The sequence below is a fragment of the Cnephaeus nilssonii genome, assembly GCF_951640355.1.
Source record: "Cnephaeus nilssonii genome assembly, chromosome: 6".
In the NCBI taxonomy this organism is placed as follows: domain Eukaryota; kingdom Metazoa; phylum Chordata; class Mammalia; order Chiroptera; family Vespertilionidae; genus Cnephaeus; species Cnephaeus nilssonii.
This window is the reverse complement of record NC_137077.1, coordinates 9,682,956-9,707,771: the sequence shown is the minus strand read 5'-3', so window position 1 is coordinate 9,707,771 and position 24,816 is coordinate 9,682,956. Positions and strand designations below refer to the sequence as shown.

The 24,816-nt window shown below is 54.4% G+C and overlaps 1 protein-coding gene across 3 annotated transcripts in view; it reads right to left on the bottom strand.

Annotated features, from left to right (window-relative positions):
* Positions 1 to 493: 493 nt before the first annotated feature.
* Positions 494 to 24,816, bottom strand: part of LARGE1 (LARGE xylosyl- and glucuronyltransferase 1) — a 429,267-nt gene continuing 404,944 nt past the window's right edge. For 2 of the 3 annotated variants that reach the window (XM_079775304.1, XM_079775305.1), the window contains 5 exons: positions 19,223 to 19,386; positions 13,561 to 13,839; positions 5,516 to 5,662; positions 3,495 to 3,690; positions 494 to 801 (listed from right to left, as the gene is read on the bottom strand). In XM_079775304.1, the coding sequence (XP_079631430.1) occupies positions 604 to 801; positions 3,495 to 3,690; positions 5,516 to 5,662; positions 13,561 to 13,839; positions 19,223 to 19,386 (984 nt within the window). In that variant the 3' untranslated portion in view covers positions 494 to 603. The remainder of the gene's footprint in view (positions 802 to 3,494; positions 3,691 to 5,515; positions 5,663 to 13,560; positions 13,840 to 19,222; positions 19,387 to 24,816) is intronic. The other variant, XM_079775306.1, reaches the window with a different exon arrangement.

Here is a 24,816-nt window from a genome sequence, read left to right as displayed (position 1 = left end):
TCAAAATAAGAATGACATTGAGGACAAAGAACCAACAACCCCACCTCCAGGTCCCGCCATGCACAATGTCCCCATCGGGTTATTTATTTATTTATTTTTTAGATGGTTGGTTGCAATCATTGGCTTGCCCTCATCTTGGGTACTCAGCTAGCTGGCAGGACAAGGACGAAAGTTTGACGAACGAAAAGACACTTTTGCCTTTATTTCCTGGGATGGCTGACGCCCAGCACCCTCACTTCCTTTTCTTAAACAGCAACGAGAACATTCCACCGACCTGCTTGGTTGTGTGTGTGGCTTTGTGGTAGGATAACCCCATGGCTCCCTCTCACCCCTCCGTGTCCCATTCTGGGAGAGACCCTGGGGACGAACTAGTGTTCCACATTCTGGGAATGCTGGGTTGTGGGGCAGAGTGGGCCTGGACGGATCCTTGTCCCAGATCTCTGTGGTGTAGGCAGCCTTGTTGGGCCAAAGAGACAAATAAAAACAAACCAAAAAAAAAAAAAAGCATTGCTTCATTTTGAGTTTCAAGGCTGGGCCCCAAACAGCAAGTGGCTCTCCCCCGCTGCAGAATGTCTGTCTCTCCCTGGCGGTGGCTTCGTGGTGCTAGCTGTTGTTCTCGGCCGTGAGATATTTGAGGGCGGCAAAGCCATAGCGGCGGGACATGTCCTGCTGAAACTCTTCCTTCAGGGTTTTGAGACAGACGCGGTATTGCTTGTTGGACCGGAACTTGGTGATGTCGAAGCTGGGGGCATGAGGCATGTGGATCATGTAGGCGTTGGGAAGCACGGTGAATTCGTATTCCTGGAAGGAGACAAGAGCAGCTTGAGCACTTGCAAGAACCCTGGGTAACGTGCGATGAATCCACCTGGGTGACTGAATGACTAAGGGAATGAATGAAGCGAGGAAGGACATGAACAAGGAGGGCAGCACCATGGACAGCACCACCGTGGTGTTCCCGTGGCGTTGGACAAAGTGGTTGGCTTCTCTGAGCCTTAGTTTTCTCATCTATAAAATGAAAGTGATAACGCCGACCTTGGAAGATGAGGAATAATGTTGGCATAGTGCTGGGCAGAGTTCATGGCCCATAAAAGGTGCTTGATAAATGTAAGCACGTGCCCGTGCAGTTGCTCTGGAAAGAGAGATTATCCTGCTCAATGAAATGAGGTCTGTTTAGGTGATTTCTCACAGGACTCGATGTGATCTGACCCGATAGCCTCAACAGATCAGCACAAAGGAGGGGACAGAGAAGGGACAAAGAAAAAGTTCCGTCTTGATGGACGGAACTTCATCAAGAATAAAACTCTCGCCTACACATCTTATTACAAGTCTCACCACCATATGGTGTCCTCTATGTGACAGGATACAGATAGAAACTCAGGCCAAAAAACAAAAATGTCTCTGAATAGCAAAACAGGTGACAAAAATTTAGGACATGTCACTCAAAGGAGAATCTGGCACACCTTCACTCAGCATCTATGTACGCTGGTTTGGGGCATAATGTCTAATAAATGTTGGTCATCCAAGGCAGAATAAACTCGGAAAGGGGAAATCCAGATGGAGGAATTCTGATGGCAGCAAGAAATGACAGCTGATGGTGAGAAAGGAGGGAAAAGAGCTCTAGCTGGTTTGGCTCAATGGATAGAGGGTCCTTGGTTCGATTCTGGTCAAGGGCACATGCTTTCGTTGCAGGCTCGATCCCCAGTAGGGGGTGTGCAGGAGACAGCCGATCAACAATTCTCTCATCATTGACATTTCTCTCCCTCCCCTTTCCTCTCTGAAATCAATAAAAAATGTATTAAAAAAATAAAAAAACAAAGGAGGGAAAAGAAAAGGCTTAGTTGCCTGAGACATTTCATGTGGAGACAGAGACCTACCAATCCACCTGTCCATTCAGGTGTGGCTGGATTACCTGTCAGGTGTGTACCCGTTATTTCCTGAAATCACTGGAAAGGGCAAAATCATGTTTGGTGTGTGCTATTGGCAAAGAGAGGAAAATAAGCGAAGACTTTTCAAGGGTTCTGTCTAAATCGCCTAAAACAAACGTAGCCCAGATTTCAGTGCTGGAAAATAGGCTTTATTTGAGCCAGCTCCCCCACCACGCTGCTGCGTGAATGCCACATTTCTTCTCCTCCAGGCAGAAGCCCAGGCAGACTACACACTTCTGTCTGGGAGCAGCGCTGGGCCCCTTCCAAGGATGACGGGACGTGTGGAGACTACAGGTCATGCTTTCCGTTGTTAAATACGGACACTGTTCTACAGCCTTCTGTCTATACCAGTGGCTCTTAGACCCAGATGTTGATGGAAAACGCCTGGGACTGCTCTCAAACACACTGGACCTGCTGGAGAGCTCTCGGAGTGACTCCGGGGCAGCCGGCACCCAGCATCCATCCTTTCCCCTGAATTTGGGGTGCTCTTGTTGAGAAACATTTCCACTGTGCTCCATGAGGAGGCGCCTTGGAGAACAGCATACGGAGAGAAAAAGGGTGGGGTGGAGGGACCCAGGAATCCTCCGGACTTACCCAGATTAGTTTTGCTTTTGTTTGCTTAACAGAGGGTTGACCGACTGAAGTGTGTCTGGCCCACTACATTGTGTTTCTTTTTTTTTTTTTTTTTAAATGTTTTTATTGATTTTAGAGAGAGGGAAAGGGAGAGGGAGAGGGAGAGAAACATCTATGTGACAAAGAACCATCGATCGGCTGCCTCCTGTACACGCCCAACCGGGGATCCAACTGGCAACCTGGGTATGTGTCCTGACTGGGACTCAAACCAGTGACCTTTTGGTGAACGGGATGACGCTCAGCCAACTGAGCCACACTGGCCAGGGCTTCACTGTGTGGTGTTTTTATAAATAAAGATTTATTGAACATGGCCATACATATTTGCTCAGATATTGTCTATGACTGAATGACAGGAGCAGAGTTGAGACCCCAGGAACCACCCCCTCCCAAATTGACTATCTGTTCCTTGACAGAAAAATCGGCAGACCCTGGTTTGGTTTAACCTATTAGAACCCTGCAGGCGACTGCTGCTGAAGTAGATGCTCGGTAAGTATTGGCAGAATGAATGGAAGGGTTTCATGGGTGACTACAGCCTAAAAATATCACTCTTGGTTATGGGGCGGAATAATCAGCTGGATCTTAGCTGCATGCTGTGTGGCATTTATATGACTCACAGGCTGAATGGAAAAGGTCATTGTTTGCTTGCCTATATCACCGGATTGAGTGAGGAGGAGGGGGTGAGATGGCTTGTCACGAGACACCCACATCTGTCTGCGTCTTGGCCTGGAACCCAACTCTCATGCAAGGGCAGAGAGGAATGATTTGGAAATTGACAGCCCGAGGATTAGCACTGCCACATTCTCACTCCAGGTCCCTGAGCACATTTCCTTCCCTCTCAGGTCTCCACTCTCTTATCTCCAAGGTCTCTCAGCTCAAAGACCAAGGCCCCCCGCCCCTGCCCCCCGCCTCTGGTCCACGCCATTCCTCTCCCCTCACCTGTGCGTCCAGTTCCATGATGTGAGCCACCTTGTTCCAGCCAAAGCCCACAAACCTCCGGTCGTACTCGGGGCAGTCCCGTCTCACGACCACGTACGGCTCGAAATCGGCCTCCCACTCGACCCGGTAAGGCGTGGTGGCGGTCCGCCACTTGGCGAAGTTCGTGGGCGCGTGGCCTTTTGTCCAGACATGGTACCTGGGACACAGGGAGAAAAGCCGCTGAGTGGGAGGAAGGAAGCTGAGCTCTCCCAGGGCTGCTGGCTGAGAGGAAGAAGAGATGGATGCTGAGACAGTCCTTGTTGGGGCCTGAACTGTGTCTGCCCCAGAAGACAGGCTCAGTGCCCACCCCAGGACCTGTGGAGGCGGCCTCTTTGGAAACAGGGTCTCTGCAGATGTGACCACACTCAGATGAGGTCACCCTGGGCCAGGGTGGTGTCCCTTATAAGAAAAGGTGAACTGACTACAGGGATCCACAGGGAAGGCAGCCACAGGAAGACCAGGCAGGACTGAAGTGAGGTACCCACATGTCAAAGAACAGCAAGGATGGCCAGCAGCCACCTGAACCAGAAAGAGGCAGGGAAGGACTCTCCTCCGGAGCCTTCCGTGGGAGCAGGAACCTGCCCACACCTGGATCGGGCACATCTGGCTTCCAGATCGAAGAGTAAATTTCCATTGTTTTGAGCCGCCCAGTGTGTAGTATTTTGTTAAGACAGTCCCAGGAAATGAATCCGCATCCTTTACTTGCAAGGAGACCCTCCCTGTGGAAGGGTAGATGAACTCCTGAGGGGCTCTGTAGCATTTATAAGCAACGAACTGAGGGTTAGCCTCGACCCAAGTTATTCCACTGTGGAAGGCTGAGGGCTAAGGTGACCCTCGCGACACTACTGTTCTAAAATGTTCTCCCCCTCAAGGTAGATCCTGTGAATATATCGCTCCTGTGATTGTGTTACATCGTGTGGCAAGAGGGATCTTTGTAGGTGTGATTAAGGTTACTAATCAGTTAACCCTGAATTAATTGAAAGGGAGGTTCCTGGGGTGAGCCAGCCTGAATCCTGTGAGCCTTTAGATCTGGCTCCAGAGAAAGCAAAGAACCATGTGTCAGCTGCCTCTGGGGGCCACGTGGCAGAGAACCAGCCGGGAAATGGGGACCTCAGTCCTACAATCTCAAGATAAAGAATTCCGCCGAGCCCTAACTGGTTTGGCTCAGTGGATAGAGCGTCGGCCTGCAGACTGAAAGGTCCCAGGTTCGATGCCGGTCAAGGGCATGTACCTTGGTTGCGGGCACATCCCCAGTAGGAGGTGTGCAGGAGGCAGTTGATCAATGTTTCTAACTCTCTATCCCTCTCCCTTCTTCTCTGTAAAAAATCAATAAAATATATTAAAAAAATAAAAAAGAAGAATTCTGCCGACAACCAGGGAGCCTGGAGGAGGAGGCCACGTGCAGCCTCGCCCACACCTGAGCCAGGTGGCACCTGAGCATAGCATTCAGCTTTTCTGTGTCTGGACTTCTTACTCTCAGAGACAGTGCCACAATACGTTTCTATTGTTTCAAGCTTTTAAATGTGTGATAATTTGTTACACAGCAATAGACATTGCACATACCAGCAATGGTGTAAGTTAGTATTTCTTACGCACTCGCCAAAAAAGGGTAAGGGAGGCAGCGCAGCGCCCATGGTGCTGACAGGTAAGACCCACTTACCAGGTGAATGCATGAACACACAAACAAAAGAGCGAATTCGAGGCCAGGAGGGTAAACTGAGTCAGCAAGAATAAGCTGAACTCCCTACAGCCTTCCCTCCCCTCCATCTGGACACATACTGCCCATCACCCACTGTGCATGGGGCATGGGGAAGACAAAGCATATTCCAAGGCCCCAGTCGGGGGCCAGTGGTGCTTTCTTTGGCCTTAACATGGTCCAAGGTCAGCCACAGACTTCTGGACCAGCAGCTTTGGCGTGTGGGTTTCCGGAATCGAGAAGAGCTCTGGGCACCTCCAGGGGCCAGCCGTGGGGGGCCACTCACCTGAAGGTGAAGAGAGTCCCCATGTCCAGCATCGACAGCAGCTCCGCCTTGGACTTGGGGAAGGAGAGCCGGTAGCGCAGCGTCTCGAACGCGGGCACGATCATCGCTTTCTTGGTATTGGCGAGGTCCAGCTGGATGACAGACTTCCTGCAAAGAGAGGGCGGGGGCGTCAGGGGCCCTGTGATGCCCAGCGATGGCCGTCCCCGCGTGAGGGCGGGAGATGGTCGGCTCAGGGAGGGGCAGGAGAGAAAGCCCCCGTCAGCCTCGGGGTTTACATTTGGAGACACCGAGGCCCAGGGAGGCCAGGCAGCTTGCCCGATCCTCTCTGGAGTCCAGACTAGAACTGCGGTCTCTGAGCCGGAAAGCGGAGTCTCCCTGGCGAGTGAATGGAGGGCAGGGCTGGGGACCCTCTCCCACTTCACGGTGCATGGCCTGCCAGAGCCAAGTAGAGTAGGCAGGTCGCCAAGGCTGCACAGGGCTCCAGCCCAGCAGCTGGGCCCACTGGGCTGGCCACGCAGGAGCAGCTGGACATAAGCTGATGACAGAATGACCAATGTGGGCATCTGAGTCCCATCTCTGTGACCCCTCAATCCCTCGAATCCTCCAGACCCTGAGCCTTTAATCTAGAGCAGTGGTCGGCAAACTCATTAGTCAACAGAGCCAAATATCAACAGCACAATGATTGACATTTCTTTTGAGAGCCAAAGTTTTTAGACTTAAACTTCTTCTAACGCCACTTCTTCAAAATAGACTCGCCCAGGCCGTGTATTTTGTGGAAGAGCCACACTCAAGGGGCCAAAGAGCCGCATGTGGCTCATGAGCCGTGGTTTGCCGACCACTGATCTAGAGCGACCCACCCCATGCAGCCTGCACACAGGACTACTGGAACCCACATGCTGGAGGGTGGGCAGTCTCCATCCTCTCACTCACTCCTGGCCAAGCCTGGCCTGCTCTGCTCCTTCGAGACCCCTCCTCTCTCTCCTGGCTGTGCCTGTCATTTCCCAGCTCTGTGGCTGTCACTTGGAAAGGGGGAAAGTTCTAAAGAGAGGGCCACAGAGCATGAGGTTTGTGATAAACAGACAGAACCTGAATCCTGGCTCTGTCGCTTTATGGGCAAGTGATTTAGCTTCTCACTACCTCAGGTTCCTTTTTCCGAAAACGGGGCAATCCCATCCCCCTCCTGGCGCTGCTGTGGGGACTGAACAAGGTCAGCATCACGTATGTACTGCCTAGCGCACGGCAGATTGTAGTCACTGCTGTACTGCAGTGCTGCCATCGGCCGCCGGCTCTATCTCTCAGGATCTCTTTGGGCCATGACCGTGGTACTCTATTCTGCCTTCCCGCTCAGACCCCTGACCCTGGTCTCCAGGCCGGCATGGTTGGCTGCTTGTAATCTCTGACCACACAGTGGTTGATGCCTACCGTGGTTAACTGTATGTGTTAACTGGGCGAGGCTCTGGCGCCCAGCTGTTTGGCCAAACATTCGTCCAGACATTGCTGTGAGGTATGTTGTGGATGGAATTAACGTTTACAATTAGTTGACTTTAAGGAATGGCCCTTACCCTTAATGATGTGGGTGGGCCTCATTCAATCAGTTGCAGGCCTTAAGAGCAAAAACTGAGTTTCCCATTTTGTCTCAAGAAGGTAACATAAGAATCCTGCCTGAGTTTCCAGCCTGTCCTATGGATTTCAGACCTGCCCATCCTCCGAATTCCTTAAAATTCTCTCTCTCTCTCTCTCTCTCTCTCTCTCTCTCTCTCTCTCTCTCTCCATCCATCCATCCATCCTATTGGTCTGTTTCTCTGAAGAATCCGGATTGATACACTATTCTGCTTCTTGTCCAAGTAGTCGCAAACTCACTATAACAATTTTGGACTGAATACTCTTAAAAGAAACCTTCGGCATCTGCTGAAGTAATTCAGAACCTGCTGGGATAAAGGACAGCAGGGCAAATACAAGTGATTGGGAGCCAGCCAGCACAGGTTCAAATGATGCCCGTCACACTGTGATGATCTTGGGCATCAGGCTCAACTTCTCCTGGTCTGTGAAGATGGGTCCCTGGTCTGTGAAGGGGATATGATATGATCATGCTTATCTCCTATCAATCAGGGCTGCTGTAGGATGAAATGACAATCCCTTGAGCCTGACACAGTGCCTGGCTTAGAATAACTCATCAACAAGTGAGCCCCCGCCCCTTTCCCAGCTCAGCTTATTGGTGGGCCGGCTGCAAGAAAATGTGCCTATATGTATGCATGTGTGTACCTGTATGCATGTGCATGCATGTGTGCACATGCGTGTGTGTGATACTTAGGGAGTCTGTGAGGAGCCCCATTCCCCCAGCTGTCCCCCACCCCCCTAAGCTGCCTCGCCTCCGCAGTATAGATGTAAGCGGGCTTTCACCCAGAGCCGGGGGAGGTCACCTGATCAAGGCCGCTGAGGACTCAGCACCTCCTCGGGCAGAGAGGAAGGTGGCGGCGGAGCGAGGCGCCCGCCCAGCCGAGTCCTTTCTCAGACACATCCCTGAACGGAGGCCAGGGAACAGGGTTTGCTCGGATTCCATTCCAGCTGCCAAGGAAGGCGCCCTGGCGGACAGGCCCAGGGTGTGTGGGGACATCAGCCAGGCCTTGCGAATGAGGGGGACAAGGCTGCCCACCGGAAACACACGCAGAACGGGTGAGGTCGGAGAGGGGCAGAGCCCAGCGGGGTCCTGCTCCTGCCTCGATGGCGTGAACACCTCCAGGCAGAGCCTGCCCGTCAGGGCGGGCGGGAAGGAGAGGTGGTGGGCAGGAGCTCTGGGGTCGTTACAGGAGAAAAGAGCCATAGTGCACGGTGCCACGCTCTGTGCTGGGGACTCTCCCCACTGCCTTCTGTATGACCAACATCGCCCCTATTTCCTGACCCCACTGCTCCGTGTTCACGGCCAGCGGCTGAGGCAGAGCTTCGGGGAGCCGCCTCTTTGTGGGCGCTCTGTGTTGTGTGGCCTCGGGTCCCGGGCAGCCAGAGCTCCTCAGTGAGGAAGGCAGTGGAGAGAGTCCCCAGACGGGGGGGGGGGGGGGGGGGGGGGCAGACGGCCCAGAGTCAGGTCCTCCTGGACACTCCCCTGGACAGGTGACCCCTCCATGCCACGGTTCTCTCCTCGGGGTCGGGAACAGTGTTTGTGAGGATTAAGTGGATTGTCTCACGGAGGGGCTGAGGCAGTCTCTAATGCATAGAACACACGCGGTAAAGACCATCTGTGATGACGACATGGCCGTCCTGGGGAGGACGGAGACGGGCCCACCAGGCAGCTCGGTGGTTAGCGGGGCAAGCATGGGACCCTCTGGATAAACCCGGGTAAGCGAGGCGTCCACTTAGCGATGCTGTGCCTGTGGGCAGGGGCCTTAAGCTAAACCTCCTCCTCTGCAAAGTGAATTATGAGGCTCCATGGCCACATACTGTGACAGTGCTCACAACAGTGCCTGGCACACAGTAAGTGCTCAATAAACATTAGGAGTTACGTACAGTAGGATTAAAACGCTGAACTAACCTAAGGAAATGCCACCTGCAATGGCAGGCAGCCAGCTGGCCATGCTCGGTGCTACTCCTGCCAGCCCTGCTCAGATTCCTGTGCTCATTCAACAAGGATTCACTGAGCACCAAGCCGAGCCGGGGACACGGGACGGGGAGGGCGCTGAGGCGTCATCCTGGGGAACAGAGGAACACGGACATCTGTCGCTCCCGTACAGGTCAGAACAGAGACTCTGCCCAGCCTCTGTCCCCTGGAAAGTCAGGGCAATGTCTGTGAAGCACAGCAGAGGCGGTTAAGCGTCAGGCCCTGAACAGGGATGAGGATTCTGCATGGTGAGGGCAGGAGGCGAGAAACCTGCCTGTGCCCCGCGGGGGGCAGCCGTGGGCTTCCCACCTGCGATCCCTTTGCTATTCGGGGTCATTCCTCAAACATGCCTGGACACGTCATGCCTTTACGCCTGTCGGTGCTTCAAGCCGGAACCCCACCACCTGTCCTCGAGGCCTTCCCTGCCCACGGCCCATGAGGCTGGGTTGGTCACCTGCTGGGAGTCTGAGCCCCTGGATCCTTTATCTGTGTCTGTACTGATGGCGAGAATAGCAGCCCAGCGCTTCCAGCTGGAACGCCCCCTAGAACGTGAGCCCTGAGTGCAGGAACCCCCAGAGCCTAGAATAGAGCCGGCCACGCACACACACACGCAACATATTCCTGGAATAGAGAATGCCCAGGCCTGTGGTAGGTGCTGTCCACATGCTACTACATTTCCTCTCCCCAGGATCTCCAGGAGGGAGTGAGATGATCCCCGTTTCACAGAGGAAGACAGCGAGAGAGGTTAGGGACCCCGGCAAAGGTCAAGCAGGTGCTGAGTAAGCAGTACGCAGCATTAAATGCAGGTCCGAGTGACTCAGCACTGTCACGGGCACACCGTCAGGGCTTACTAAATATTTTCCTGAATCAACGAACAGGAGCGTATAGTTTCTCGTTTTGTAAGAAAGAAATGGAGGTGGGTATATGGGGCGACCCCGGCTGCACTCGAGGTGGCCGGTTGGGGGCCTGGGTTCAATGCCGAGTGCTGTGAGAGGCCCAGGGACAGAAAACTCACCCCTGGTGAGCACCTGCTCCACCCCCACAGAGGCTATTCCTCGCCCCTTGTTAATCGAATAAACAGAGGGTTGGGGAGACGAAGCCGCCTCAAGTCACACACTGGATACGTGTGCCCGAACCTGAACTCAAAGGCAGGTCTGCCGCGGCCCCGCCGGATTCCAAGCAACATTTCTGAAACCAAGACTAATAGCGGCACGTCTTTCTCCAGAAGAAAAGGTGAAGGGGCAGGAGAGAGATTTTAGTGAAACTCTGTGGCTATGTCCCTGCATCTGACTGCCTTCATTATTTTCCAATGGATCTGTTTGTTTTGTTGTACTATTAGCTGGTTGCCAAGCAACAGCTTAGGAAGCTATGATGCTGAACTTTTTTTAGTACCCAAGTAGGCCCCCCCCAAAAGGGTGATGTAAGTGTTTGGGGGTCCAATGAGAGGGTTGCATATCAGCCTGCCCTATATCCTGGGGTTTCAGAGTGACCTGGCCCCTCCCATCGTGGGCAGCTGTCACAGAGGGCAGGCCACCTGCCTCCTGGACACTAGCCCACCTCTCCGGGGCCTCAGTCTGGTCACCTGTGATAACACCGACCGCATAAGCAGGTGTGAAGAACAGAGAGAGCATACATGAAGCAGCTGGCAGGGCTGCTGGCACATGATCAGGGCTCGATACATTGTAACTATCATTTTAACATTAATATTTCCACTCTGTTTGGGCAGAGCATTGTGTTGCATACCCACACGGGGAAGTCAGTCTCTAGGGGCCTCCCCTGGCCTCGCTGGGGTCCACGACCTCCTCAGCAAACAGTGTCCTCAACCTCACCCCAAACCAACGCTCCAAGGCCGGTCACGAAGCACAGCTACTTTCGGTGTTTGGATCAGAAATGAATCCATCCCACTAATGGGAATTTTTTTCCTTAAACAAATGGCAAGTCAATACGTTTATCTTCATCTGAGAAGGACATTGCGTGCTTATTTGGGGCCTCCGATAGAATTCACATTCCTTCCCGATTCTCAAAAGTCTGTTGCCAAGGAATTCTCTAGGTCAGAGGTCACACCCTGGTAGTCTGGAGTGGGGGTGGGAGGTGCCATTCAGCCTGAAGATAGGTCGGTCTCGCTCAACAATATGCCTTTTTCAAGAAGTAGTTGTCAACATTAAAAATTAAAACATGAAAACCCACATTTCCAGCTCCTCTCAAAAACTATGCAGGCCTTGGCCCTGCTCTCCTCCCCTTTTCCCTGCCCCCATCCCTCCTGCCCCCGACAATAACTCCACAATGTAGTGGAGAGACGCCAGCTGTCTGAGATGGGGGCCCCTGAAGACAGGAGTGGAGTTTTAGGAGCACTGGGCAATATATCAGAACCCCTGAACCACACGCACCGTGACCCGGTGGCCAAGGCCACCGACAACGCCAGGCGACTCCGCGTGAGGTAAACGTTACTTAGTGGGCACACGGGGCACCTCGCACTGAGCACGGTCTCAATTAGTGTTTAGCAATGTCTTCGATCAACACAACACAGGACGGCAACACACAAACACACAGCTCACGTGTGATGTCTTTCAAAACATGATGCCGTGAGGCAAAGTACGAAAACAGTGCTTGGATGGGGAGAGTAGAGAACGCAGGCTTTTAAGCTGGGGTCCCCCTTCCCGGGGAGCCCCAGAAGGGTGGAGGATGGGCTGTGGTCCCGAAGCCTCTCTCTTCCTGGTTCCCACCGTCTGGTGCTTTGGTCTGGTGCTTTGGGAGCCCTGCCTGCCCCCCCAGAGCCGTCCTCCTGCAAACTGCCCAGCGGCAGGATCCACAGAAACCAGGGCTGAAGCTCTGGCTGGCCACACGGGGGCGCCCTCACTCCACACACTGCGATTCCAGGCCCAGCTGGAGCAGCACAGCCCCATTCCCAGTGCCCCGCCCCTCCCCGCCCAGAGTGAGGAGTTGGGGTGCACAGGGGTCTGGACCAGGGCGCATGCTCTTTGGGAAGATGCCGCCCGTCCTCCCGGAAGGAGGGTCATGCTGCCCCGAGGTTGCTCACGCTGCCATTCTTAATGGAGAGGCTGGAAGGGGGATCCTCCTGCTCAAGGGGAGGGGCTGAAGCTCTGAACCCCAAGACAGCTCTGGAAGCAAACCCGCTTCAGAGTGGACAGAGAACACGCTGCCTCCTAGAGAGCAGGGCAGGAGGGCCCGCATCCCCCACATCCCAGCCTCACTGCAACCGGCGTCAACTCTTTTAAGAGTGACAGAGACAGGAAGGCAGAGAGACTGAGAGACACAGAGAGAGGGAGACAGACAGACACTCACTCACATACACACACAGAGGAAGGGAGGGTAAGAGAGAGCTCAGCTCTGGCTCCACCTGGGACAGTCGGGGACCCCAGTGCGCCAGATAGGTACCAACACAGGGCAGCCTGCAGACTTGGAGGCCAGCGGACGCGGGTTCAAGTCCCAGAGCCGCTGTGTGGACGACTAGCTTCCCCGAGCATCACCGTTCCAGTGGTACAGGGGCGGGGGGGTGGGGAGGGGGGAATCTCGCCATGCCTGCCTTTTGGACTTGAGGTGTGGATCCAGCGGGTAATTAATATGTGCAAACACCTCTCGTGGTGCCTGGGCCCAGGCAAGCCCTCACTCGGTAGTGGAGATAATTCACGCTGACAAATGACAGTGATAAAGGACTCAAATGTTTGACCATCTACACCTTGTGAGTTTAGCTTTCTCATGGGGGGACTTCAGGGCTGAATGGATTCTACAGTCCCTTCAGTTCAGATTGCTATTCCTAATAAATGTCGCTCCCCACACGGCCATCTACGCCTTTCATGAGCTCAGTTGCTCCAGCCCCCCCCCCCCATGCCTGACCCCCCGTGTGGGGCGAGGGGGAAAGGCTCATTGGAGAGGCAGAGAGGCAGCTGTGGAGGTGAGCAAGCTCAGGGCCCGGAGTCAGACGCCCCCCCAACCCCTCCTCGCTGAGCCCTGGCCCCTGCATTGCCTGGTGCGGAACCCCGAACTAAAAGCCTCCGTCTCACTCCCGCAGTCTCCCATTGAGAAGATGAAGATAATGATAGAACCCACGGCAGGCACCGAAGGGGGAGGGGACGAAACCCTGCGTGTCAATCACTCAGAACAGTGCCTGCCTCTCAGGAAGGACCCCACTAGGGGTTAGCCACCAGCATCACTTGGATTCGTTTCACAGACAAGGCCGTGACCTTTCTAGAATGGTTGGATGAAGGTTGTCTGACCCCCAAACCGGGTGAGGAATGGGGTTTTCATAGGAGCTATAGAAAGAGTGTTAAACTGGGGGGCAAAAGAGATGCTTTTGAGACCACGTTCTGCCCCTAACGTTTCAGGAGGCAAACTGGGCTTCCTTCCAGTCGGTTCACCATAAAAAGGAGACCTGGGGGCACCCCAGGGGTGGGTGTGGTCCTGGCAGACGCGCCTGCGCCCCGCGGGCCCTCACCTGAGGTACTCATAGAGCCCGTACATGGGCAGGAAGTCGATGTCGGACAGGAACATGTAGGGCGTGCCCACGTGCTTCATGGCCACGTTGCGCAGCAGGTTCACGGGGTAGAACTGGCCCTCCTTGTACACGATGTGGTAGGCCACGTTGTGCCGGCTCATGAGCACCTCGGAGCCCTGCGCATAGCGGAGGAACTGCTGGGCCTCGGCGTCCGACAGGTAGAGGGCCAGGCTGATGGGCCCCTCCCAGTGCTTGCAGATGGCCTCCAGCATCTGGAGCCTGTGAGAGACAGGAAGGTGAGCCACGGGGACCTGCCCCATCCACACATCCTCCACCCGCTGTGCTGGGGGGCTCTGCCTCCTCCACGGGCACTTGGTCAACCAGCCTGAGCCCTCCACGGTGTGACAGGGGCCAAATCACCAAACCTCAGCTCCTTTGTCTACCAAATGGGCATAAAACCACTTGCCTGGCTGGCTCTGGTCAATGTCTGCTTCTAATCGAGTGAGTGACATTGAGAAAGTCACATCCCAAAATACACCTTTTCTTTTCAATGGGGTGGTGAAATGATATTAAATAATTTAAAGACCCCCTTCCAGCTCAAAACTGCTATCCCTCTCCTCCTCTCTCAGAATAGATAAAGAGCTCTGCTGAGCTCCTGAGGCAGTGACCAGCCACAGAAGATCGAGCCCAACCTAGGCCGTGAGTTACAAGGAGCGTTAAAACAAGCAGTAAATGCAAGAGTCATAATAACTGCAACTATCTGACTCATTGCCATGCCCCAGACACGCTCCAGAATTCTCCCAACAGCCCTGTGCGCCTTCTCCCCATTCTCCGGATGAAGGAACTGAGGCTCCGGAGATCCAGTTGATACCACTGTAGTTAGCTAGTTATTAATAACAGAGAAGGAGCAAAGGGAGGCCAGACATTATAGCATGGCCATTTGGGCAGCTTCACCAGGAAGATGCAATTTCACACTCCCCAGGGAACACCGGCCCATTCCCCACAGATCCCTGGGGAGAGAGACGCAGGCCCAGTGAAGCTGGGGTGACATAGGAAAGGTGCCTGTCGGTCAAACCTAAGAACAGAAATCATTGGCTCGAAGGGGCGGGGCTAATGCAAGCCTGCGAAAACTAGGGAACATATAAACCCCTACACAAAGGAGCTTTCTCGCTCTTGGCTCTCTGGTTCCTTTGGCTTTGCTCTAGTTTCCTTGCATTTGCCGTGTTCCATCCATAGCCATGTGGCCATGGGGACGCCACATGCAGTGGGCTAATGGGCTGCAGCAGGAACACAAACTAAGCCAGCCTGATGCTGGACTGAACACTGCTCCAACGTGGAGCGGAAGCTCTGGACACAGGCTCTGACCTTAGCCCCGCTGAAACCACAGCTACACTCCTTCCACGGCGGGATGAGGGGAAACTCAGGGGTGCAAGTCCACAGAAATAAAGCTTTCTACAATATCCCATCCTCCCGTGGGGGCCTCCTGAAATTCTTATTCCAGTGGCCCCCCAAGAACCCTACTCCCACCAATAACAAAGTCAACTTTGATTCTTGGGCTCGGAGCAGACATGTGTAGACAGGTACTGGGACAGGGCCTTGGGGACGGTGAGAAGAAAATAATACCGGGTGTTGGGTGAAGTGAATGGAAAACCACGTGAATGTGGGGGACAAAAGTGTGCCTGGCTCAGTGGATAGAGCATCAGCCTGTGGACTGAAGGGTCCTGAGTTCGATTCCGGTCAAGGGCACATGCCCAGGTTGTGGGACTTGATCTCCAGTAGGAGGCGTGCAGGAGGCAGGCGATCCATGATTTTCTCTCATCATTCATGTTTCTCTCTCTCCCTTTCCCTTCCTCTCTGAAATCAATCCTATATAATAAAAGCCTAATATGCAAATCAACTGAACGGCCGAACAACCGGTCGCTATGATGTGCACTGACCACCAGGGAGCAGACGTTCAACGCTGGAGAGTGCAGCGGCGGTGGTGGGAGCCTCTCCTGCCTCCACGGCAGTGCTAAGAAGCAGCAAGCCGAGCAGTAAGGAGCAGCGAGCAGGCGGGCAGAACAAAGCAAGGGGTCCCGGACTGCGAGAGGGATGTCTGACTGCCAGCTTAGGCCCGCTCCCCTAACCCAGCAGGCGGACCTCCCCAGAGGGGCCCCAGACTGTGGAAGAGAGCATGGCCGGGCTGAGGGACTCCCTGACCCCCTCCTCAGTGCACAAATTTCATGCACTGGGCCTCTAGTAAAAATATATTTTTTAAAAAAAAGTGTGCCTGGGGGGATGCCTTCCATCTTCACTTTTCAGAGCCCTTATTGTGCCAGGGCCACAGCCATTTGCAAGGCTCCCTGAGAGGCACCAGCCAAGGAGAATTGGGGAAGAACAGAGCCCAGAGAGAGAGAGAGAGCTCTGCAAAAACGAAGATAAATCTATAAAGATAGTTTTTTTGTTTTTTTTTTCAAGGCTGTAGAAGTGCCTGCTACACAAAATCCTTGGTTAGGAAAAAGCAAAGCCTATTGTGCTTTTTTTCCCTACCCAGCAAGAGGCACCTAATCAGCGGTCTCCCGGTCAGAATGCCCACTTCAGTTGGACAATTACCAGGAAATAGATTCCACGCATTTGCATTTCTATGCTTCTAAACAAAAGAAAGCAGGCACCCCTGTCCTGTGCCCATGGCTTTCCGAGCGTCCTCTCTCATTCTGCGGGATTTGCTGCCGCTTGCTCTTTGGAGGATTAAGATATCCACGGGGTAAGAGGTCCTCCGTTTCTCATACATTGTGACACTTGCTAATCAAATTGGCCGGAGCCGGGTATTGGAGGCATTACATTCTCCACGAGGCCTGATCTCCGACGGGTGCATGCGGCCTCCGCTGCACTCTGCAAATCTGGGGGTTTGCACGACCCCACCTGCACCCCAGTGTCATCTTCTGCAAAAGGGAGGACTCTGCACGTCCTTTGAAATGTGGGGAATCAAGGGCCAGGGTCACTTCTAATCTGAGGACAGAAGAGCTGCTGGAGGGAGGCGGAGGTGGGAGGCACAGGTGGGCGTGAAGAGGCCGGCCAGCTTCTCCTGTGGATTCGCCCACTGGCTCGGTTTTTGACTCTGTGTCTGGGTTTTCCACGCGAGGAAGCCCCGCCCAGGAGCAGCTCACTCTGGCTGTTACTAAAGAATTACCTCGTGCTCTCCAACTGGTGCTTTTCGTCTGTCAGCCGCTTAGGACCACATGGGAGGAGGCTTCTTACAGGACATTCCCGGGCCCCCGGAATCTATTTCCAACAAGCTCCCGCGTGATGCAGTGTGGCCAGGCCCTTCGGAGCCACACAGCTCTGAATGACGGGACCTGTTAGCTCAGCTAATGTTCTCTCTCCTCCAGAGGCCTCTCTCCAGAGGCCGAAATCAGAGGAGGAGAGAGAACATCAGTTCTTCAACAACGTTGTCAAAGGGACAGGAAAGAGAAGGTGTCTCCTGGGCCAGGATGCGGTGGTCAGGATGGGATCCCTCTGTCCTCAGCAGTCCTGTCGGCCTCCAGGATGGGAGGGAGGTCCCCGGAGCAGACCTGCCAGTGCCATAGGGCCTTCACTCTTCTTGAAGGGACTGCTGGAGAGAGCTGGCGCCGGAGCCTGCAGCCCCTAGTTCCCTGTGGCAGTCACGCAGGGCCTACTTCTGACTCGAAGGTTTACAGACACACCCGAAATGCTTCCTAAACTAAAAATCAATCCAACGGGCACCAGCCAGCCTGCTGCATCGTACCCGGATGTGCAGGATGGAGGGGAAGGAGAATTCTACGTCCTCATTGGCTGTGGCACCGCGTGGTAATTTTTGCTTGTGTCCTGCTCAGTGTCTCTCCTTAGGGCGTGGTTCTGGGGTCTCTGAGGTGTCTCAGGATGGCAGTACTTGTCATGACGCATTAGGGGAATCATGGGTCGTCCACGCAGGGGGATGCGTGTGGTCTGAAGGGAAGGCCTCTGGGTGAGTGTTTGAGATCACACAAGCCGGTCAAGGCTGGCGCTAGAATCTCTGTGCTTTCCACGTTCCCCTCTGTCTCATGTTGTCTTTGCCTGTTGCCTGTTAAGGTCGGCAAGTTCTCTGTGCTTGTGCACGGGGTCCTGGAGGCTGGTGAATCTCCAGGAAACCACAAGCCAAAGAAGCCGTTTAGTGCCGCAAGCAGTCATTGCTAACGTGCCGTAGGAATCAGAAAGCAAGGAATTAGCTTCCTCCTGGACCTTTCAGCCCCACTCAGCACGAATCCCTCCCAGATGCATTCAGATGCAAGGCCCGCCCACTCCCCAGAACCCTCGGACGACTCTGGGTACCTTTCACGTCCGAGCGCTGGCTCTTTCCTTGGTTTGCGTGTCCTTCCATCACTCATGACTAATAACAGCTGACATTTATCGAACACTTAAGCGTGCCAGGAGCTGTTCTCAGCACCTTTCGGGAATGAACCCAGTGGCTCCTGGGAAGGGCCCATGGAATCGCATCCACAGGAGGGACAGGCATCTCTGAGGTGGCGCGGGGACAGAATGAGCCAACCTGCTTTCCTAAGTGTGGGAGCTGAAGAGGGATGACAGGAAGGAAGCTGGGGCAAGGGCAGCCGCTATGGGCCATGAGTAAACCAAAGAGGAAGCTGGTGAGCGGTGGTGGGAGGGGGCCCCCAGGACAGCCAGGTAGAGAAAAGTGGGATCCTGAGGGAGTGGCCTCGGGGCCTTGCAACCACTCACCTCCTGGCAGCCAGAGAGATGTTCTCAAAAAAACTCAAGTTAGATCACACAACTCTGCCCACAATTCTTAAGTCACTTCTCAACACATTTAGAATCAAGTCCCAGTATTTTGTGAGTTTCCATGTTCTATCGCCTCCCTCTCGGGCCCTTACCTCCCAGGGGCCTGCTCGCGGCAGCTGCACTCATTCTCTATGAGGCTGTTGAACGTGCAAGGGCCTTCCCACCACGGGGCTCTCGCACCTGCTATTCCATCCGCCTTGAAAACGCATTCTCAGCAACTCCTACTCCTGCCTCCTTTTCTCACCCTCCAGGTCTCTGCAGAAATGCCCCCCCCCTTAGGAAGGCTCCCCCTCACCATACCACCTGCAGAGGGCCCCTCACCTGACACTGTTATCCTCTCTCCCGGGTCCTTCAAAGCACTTACCACAACTTCACGGAGCTGTTCATTGCTGTTTACGCACTAGCCTCCTGTTCTTGACTCTGGCTGCACGTGGCAAACTTAGAACAGTGCCAGGTCTCCACCCCACAGAGTCCTACTTCACTGGCCTGCATGGAGCCTGGACATGAATTTGTCTTAAAAGCTCCCCAGTTGATGCAGACTGCCCCCCGCCAAGGCCGAGAACCAGGGCATCAGACTGTGGGTCACTAAGAGCAGGAGCCACATGGGTCCTGCCTGTTAAAGGCTCAGTGGATCGATCCATGTAGAAGGAGGCAAAACAGCAGCTGCTTCCCAGCGGTGATTGTGGGTCCAGTCTACGTGTTCCCCTTCCCTCCTTCCTCAAAACCACCACGGTCACCGAAAGACAAGAGCCCTTGGCTTTCCGTGCTGAGAGGGGGTGGGACGCAAGACCTACCATACCAGGCCCCAATAGCCTCAGCTCCCAAGGCCATCCCTCCCTTCTCCATGTGACAGGTGAGGGGCCGTGCGGAGGGGGCCGGTCTGCCCTACCTGTCCATGGAGAGCTGCGCGACCAGGGTGACGTCCGTGTTGTCCGCGGCGGGCTCATACTCGTAGTGCAGGAAGTACAGGTGGGTCCGGTGGACGGTGAAGCGCTCTCGCCGGAACTCGTAACACAGGTCGTCCTCATCCAGCTCCGAGAGCTGCTTCTGGAGCTGCGAGGCAGGAGAGGGGCGTGGTGACGAGAAGGAAAGCCCAAGGGGGCCGGGAGCCCGCCCCGCGGCCCTGCCCTCCCCCGAGTCTGTCACACTGGACATCGCTGACGGTCGAACACAGGACAAGATCGCTGTATCCACTCCCCCGTGCGAGTCACTCTGATTTCAAAATGGGGACCACGAAGGGCAGCACAGCCTCTGAGAAAGGTGACCGCTCTGGGCTCAGCCTCTGAGAATGGTGGTGATCAGGGATGAATGGGTAACCAGCCACAAACGCCCTATCCCTGGATGACCTAGCACAACATCTTCAAACATCAGGGGGGAAATTGTCACAAAAAAGTGAGGAACCGGGCGAGCAGTGCCTTTGCGTGAGCCGATGCCTTTCTCTCCTGGAGCCACAGACTCCAGTCTTTGCACCAGGCGAGCAAAACCAAACCGAAGCCCTTTCCTTCAAAGTCATCCAGGTTGAGCCCGAGCCTCAGCGCCCAGCCTCTCTTTCCCCCCCCTCAGAACCTCTCGCTCATGAACCTGCCTGTAGACCTTCTCCGCCCAGCTCCACGCTGCTCCTTCCTGCCCAACTAGCGAAAGAGCAAGCTGACCCGCCAAGAAATGGAGGGCTCAGCCGCAGACATAGCAGATGCAGATCCACGGACGCCCAGACCTGCTGGCTCAGATGCCGATATACCCCCATCGCCTGCAAACCTCACCCTCACCCTCCCAGGCAGGCGTCACTGTGCCCGTGTGTAGGTGAAGAAGTGTGGGGGGCGGGAGGGGGAGTGAAAGAGCTCCGACAGTGACCGGCGTGGGGCCAGTGGGTGTGGGCGCGGAGTGAGCGGGCTGGGAAGAGGCAGGACAGAGGCTCATCGGCAGATGGAAATGTATGTGTCATGATTACACGCGTGTACAAGTTGGTGAGGATATGACACACCGTACACTTAGAATGCACAGATTTGTCACATGCACACTGTATTTGAAAATTGATTTTTAAACATTAGTGATTTTGGTGAAAGTCAACACAGCTGGTTCCAACATTATTTCTGTTGCACCAGCCTTGTCGATCACATGAGGACATGGAGTTGAATACGGGCTAAAATGTACCCGGCTAGAGGGACTGACCTGGCTGAAAGTAACGGAGCACTTTTCCAAGAAGAAATACAAAATCTCCAAACCAATAAATAGTGCAGTCGTCAACGAGAAAATATGCTAACTCGCTCCCGTAAAGCCTAGTGCCAGCTGAGACCATCATCGCCTGATGGATGAAGCGCTGGCATTATTTCTCAAGACGTGAGCTATGTGGAGGATTCCACTCACTGCACAGTTCTCCCCTCCTCCCACCCTCCCCGCTGTCACGTGACTCCCAGGAGCACCACTTCCCTCACACCTGGATCTGGGCTGCACTTGTGCCTTGCTTTGGCGGATGATCGAATGGCGGGGAAGCCATGCTGCCCAGTCCTGAGGGGGGGCCTCAAGGGGAGTCCACGGTTATGCACCTCCACCCCTGCCGTGAGGAGGTGCTGGGCCAGCCAGCCCGAGGGTGAGCCACAGTCCCCACAACTGCCCCAGGCGAGGGAGCGAGCCCAGCCCGGATCAGCAGAGCTGCCTCAGTAAACACCTCCCATACACACCGAGGTTTTACAGGTCGGAGCAATAGACAACTGACGGGGGGAAAGTGGGGGGGGTCACTGGCACTTTGTGAGGTGCTTTTCAGTATGTGAGCCCACCCCCGTAGCAGGGATGGTGGCCTCTTGGGCCCCAGCCCACTCAGTGCGTGTAGCATTCTCCAAAAGGCCGTGTCCATCGCCAGGGGCATACATACTCCAATGGTGCTGGGGATCACTGAGGGCCAGGGACGTACGGCAGTCTCAGCTATCAGACTCTCCAATGGCTCGGAGGATGCAATTAGGATGCTCGTTAGCTCTTTGAGCTCCAATTCCATGCCCTTGCCTGTCTGAAGCCTGCAGCTCTACCAACGGCGTGAGACCAGGACACGGGAATTCCTGCTCCAGCTACGATCCCATGAGCCGAGGGACCCGTTCTGAGCTGCAGGGTAAGACCCTCATCCGCGCTGACAATTTTCTTGATGAAGATCAAAAGAAGACGATCACCACACGAGAAAGAAAATGAGGGGCCAGGACACGAGGAACGCATGTGTGTGTGGGCGTTCTCCTCCCCTCTGTGCACGCACCGCCACACACCCGAGTCAGTGGGCACGACATGCCGAGGAACAGGGCTCCCAGAGCCCTTTTCTGAAAAGCACCCAGACAGCGGACTCCTAAAGGCAGGGGCCGCCCCATTCACCGCTGAATCCCTGAGCCTAGGACCTCTAGGCGCCTCGTGTGCTCAATAAGCCTGTACCGGACACCCTCAGCCGCCTCATGTTAATAAAAGAAACAGTGGCCAGTGAAAGTGCTCCCGGAACCTAAAGTACGGCCTGCCCTGGGGTGGGGGAGGTCTATCGATAATCCTAGGGGCTAGGTAGCCCCTATCTATGAACTTCACAGGATCAATAATGTGGTTCGGTGGCATCTATAGCCCCAGGTCCCCTGTGGCCATCCCCATGCTTAAGGGGTAGGGCCTAGGCGATACTCTTGTCTACCAACCACACTGGGTCTGTGGGAAGCACAGCAGGCGTGTAGTCAGACCTACAGTGTCAGACTCTCCAGGACTCTGGACCCCCCAACGCCTCCCCTGAGCTTTACTGTACTTATTATCAACACGGCGAATGGCAGCTCGGCTTAGCTAATATGGACTAAGCACCTACTGTGCGCCAGGTGCAGTGCCAAGTGTGTCCAGGGGCATGGCTTTATTAATGGGCCCCTTCGGCACACATCTCTGTGTTACAGCAGGAGCAAACGGGCTCAGAAGGTTTCGGCCATCGGCCAGTCTGGCTCGAGAATCCAGTCTTCGCAAACCAGGGACGTTTTCACAACAGGATGACTTGTGTCTGGGGGATGGACGCGAGGTCCAAATGAGCTGGTGGAAGATTCAATGCTCGGGGACAAAGCAGGCCATAAAAATGCACGTGCGGGATGTTCCCATACGGCAAAAACACAAACAACCGCAACACACACACACACACACACACACACACACACACACACACAGAAAACAGACCAAAGGGATCCATCACAGTGTTAACAAAGCTTTCCCTCAGGGGTGGATTCGCAGGTGAACTTTACTGGCCTCTTTCTACTTTCCAGTATTTAACTAATACCCTGCAATTTTCTCAAATGAGCAAACGCATGTAGAAGTGCTTTGCCAATCGTAGAGTGCTACACAGACCTTAAGCAACGTGATCGTGATTCCATTATGTACCTTTTCAAATTCTAATCTAGGACTGCTTACTGCTGACTGCATGGCTGATGTTATCCGAGGGGAAGACGAAGACGCTTAAAAACGGCCTCCTTTTCACCCAGGGTTCTTCTAGCCATTTCTCCAGGGAGATGCTGAGCCGGAGGGCGGGCTTTCATTAGCAGGACCTGAATGCTTCCACACCCCACACCCCACTCAGCAGCGGAGGGAGCGGAGGGAGAGGAGGGAGCGGGAGGCAGGGGCTCCTGACAAGCCAGTCACAGAAACAAAAGACAGATTCTCCCGAGATAAAATGCATTTGCTAAATTGCTTCTTTGAGCAGCCAGCTGAGGCAAAAAGGAGATCTGGGCTCCAGGGAAAACGCCCTTGAAGCAGTTTGCCTTTATTCCTCCCCATCCTGAAGGACAGTGGCCTAGACTGACCTCTGAGCCGCCAGGGCTCACGGCTGAGGGTTCAGAGGAGTTGGAAGTGTGTCCTGGGCTCTGGCCTAAAGGACTTCTGTTCAAAGTGGGAAAAACCACAGGGAGAGATTATGGGGATAACCGGAAACGGAGACCGATCCCTCTGACACCCATTGGCTATGCGACCTTGAGCGAGTCCTTTCCCCACTTTCTAGCGAGACGAGGAGTTTGAGCTTCATGAAATAACTCTCAGAGGTCACGCGCTCACCAGGTCAGGTACCGTGCTGACAACTGACAACTTTGCAGGCACGGTCTCATTTAATACTCACACACCCTCTATGCATGAGGGACCACTGTCAGTCCTGCCTTATATATGAAGACACCCATCACCTGAAAGGTTTAGCCACTTGTTCAAGGTCATACGATGGGTGAACGGAGTGGCTGAGATATGTCCTCCAGGTGTATGTCCTCCGAGTTCTCGTACGTAATCAAGTCACTACCGCGCCTTGGTAATCTCCAGGGCTTTGCTAGTTTGAACGCGAGCTAGATGGTTCTATGACTGGAGAGGAATGAATGCATGTCTCCCATGCAGAGGCAGGGACCTGCCATGCTCACCAGTATCCACAGTCTCCTCTCTTCCTGGGGGCGCAGCCAGGCTGTGTTTCTGACCTGCCTGCAGTTCTGGGCCAAGCTCTGGTCAGTAGGATGTGGGCCGATCCTGGCTGCCACAGGCACCACATTCAAGGCTGTCTCACACACAGTCCTCGCTGTCAGCCAGAGCAAGAACGTCCAAGGCTCCGTGGAAGTCAGAGCCACAAGATGGACGGAGCCTGGGATCCTGGAGAAAAACCACCTGCCCATCAGGAACACCCAGGAGGTGGACTTTCTGTGAGTCAAAGATTTCTCGCCTGCTGAGCCCATTTTAGAATTGTTCATGTCACCTTAACTAACACTCCCAGTCGAACTCTTCCAGACAGTAAGTGATGGGGGCAGAACACAACGGACCAAGGAAGGAGTCCCCCCGAAGCCACCCATTTCTTGTTGACACCTCTCCTTCGATGCCTGACAACGATGGCTGGAAACATCTGGTGGGCAAAACAACCCTCAATAACGCTGTTTTATAAGTTCCGCCGACTTTCACTTTTCAGGGGCCTGGACAGCTGTGACGTCATCTGCTCTTCCCTGTATCTGCAGGAGGCAGGCAGGGCTGCCCTGGTGCCCTCCCCTGGCGGAGAAGGAAGCCGGGGCACCAGGGGTTTGCTCAGAGAGGCTGGGGCTCTGACTCTCATCCTCTGAAGCCTGCTTCAGGCTCTCTCCCGTGGTTTCCACGAAGCGGGTGCGTTTTCCTGAGCCATGCAGGTAGAGAAAGATTACAGGCTCGCTGATTGCCTGCTGTGTGCATTAATCAACCAAGTTCCAGGAACCCAAACATTTTTTACCAGGGGCCAGATTTATGCTTTTGTGCAGAGGAGAGACACGGGTTCAGGTCTGTTCAGCCAAGGCTCAGAGAGATTCTGCCCAGCTCTGACCTAGGCTCTGAGGAAATAAAGAAGGACAAAGCCTGGTCTCCATCCCGGTCCCAAGTATCAGTATTAATTTGTACCTCACACACAATCATAGGCCCTTACTTTATGCCAAGCCCCGTGCTAAGAATGCGGACGGAACCCCAGTTTCTGTACTTAAGTTGTTCACACAGTCTGGGTGGGGGAACGTATAA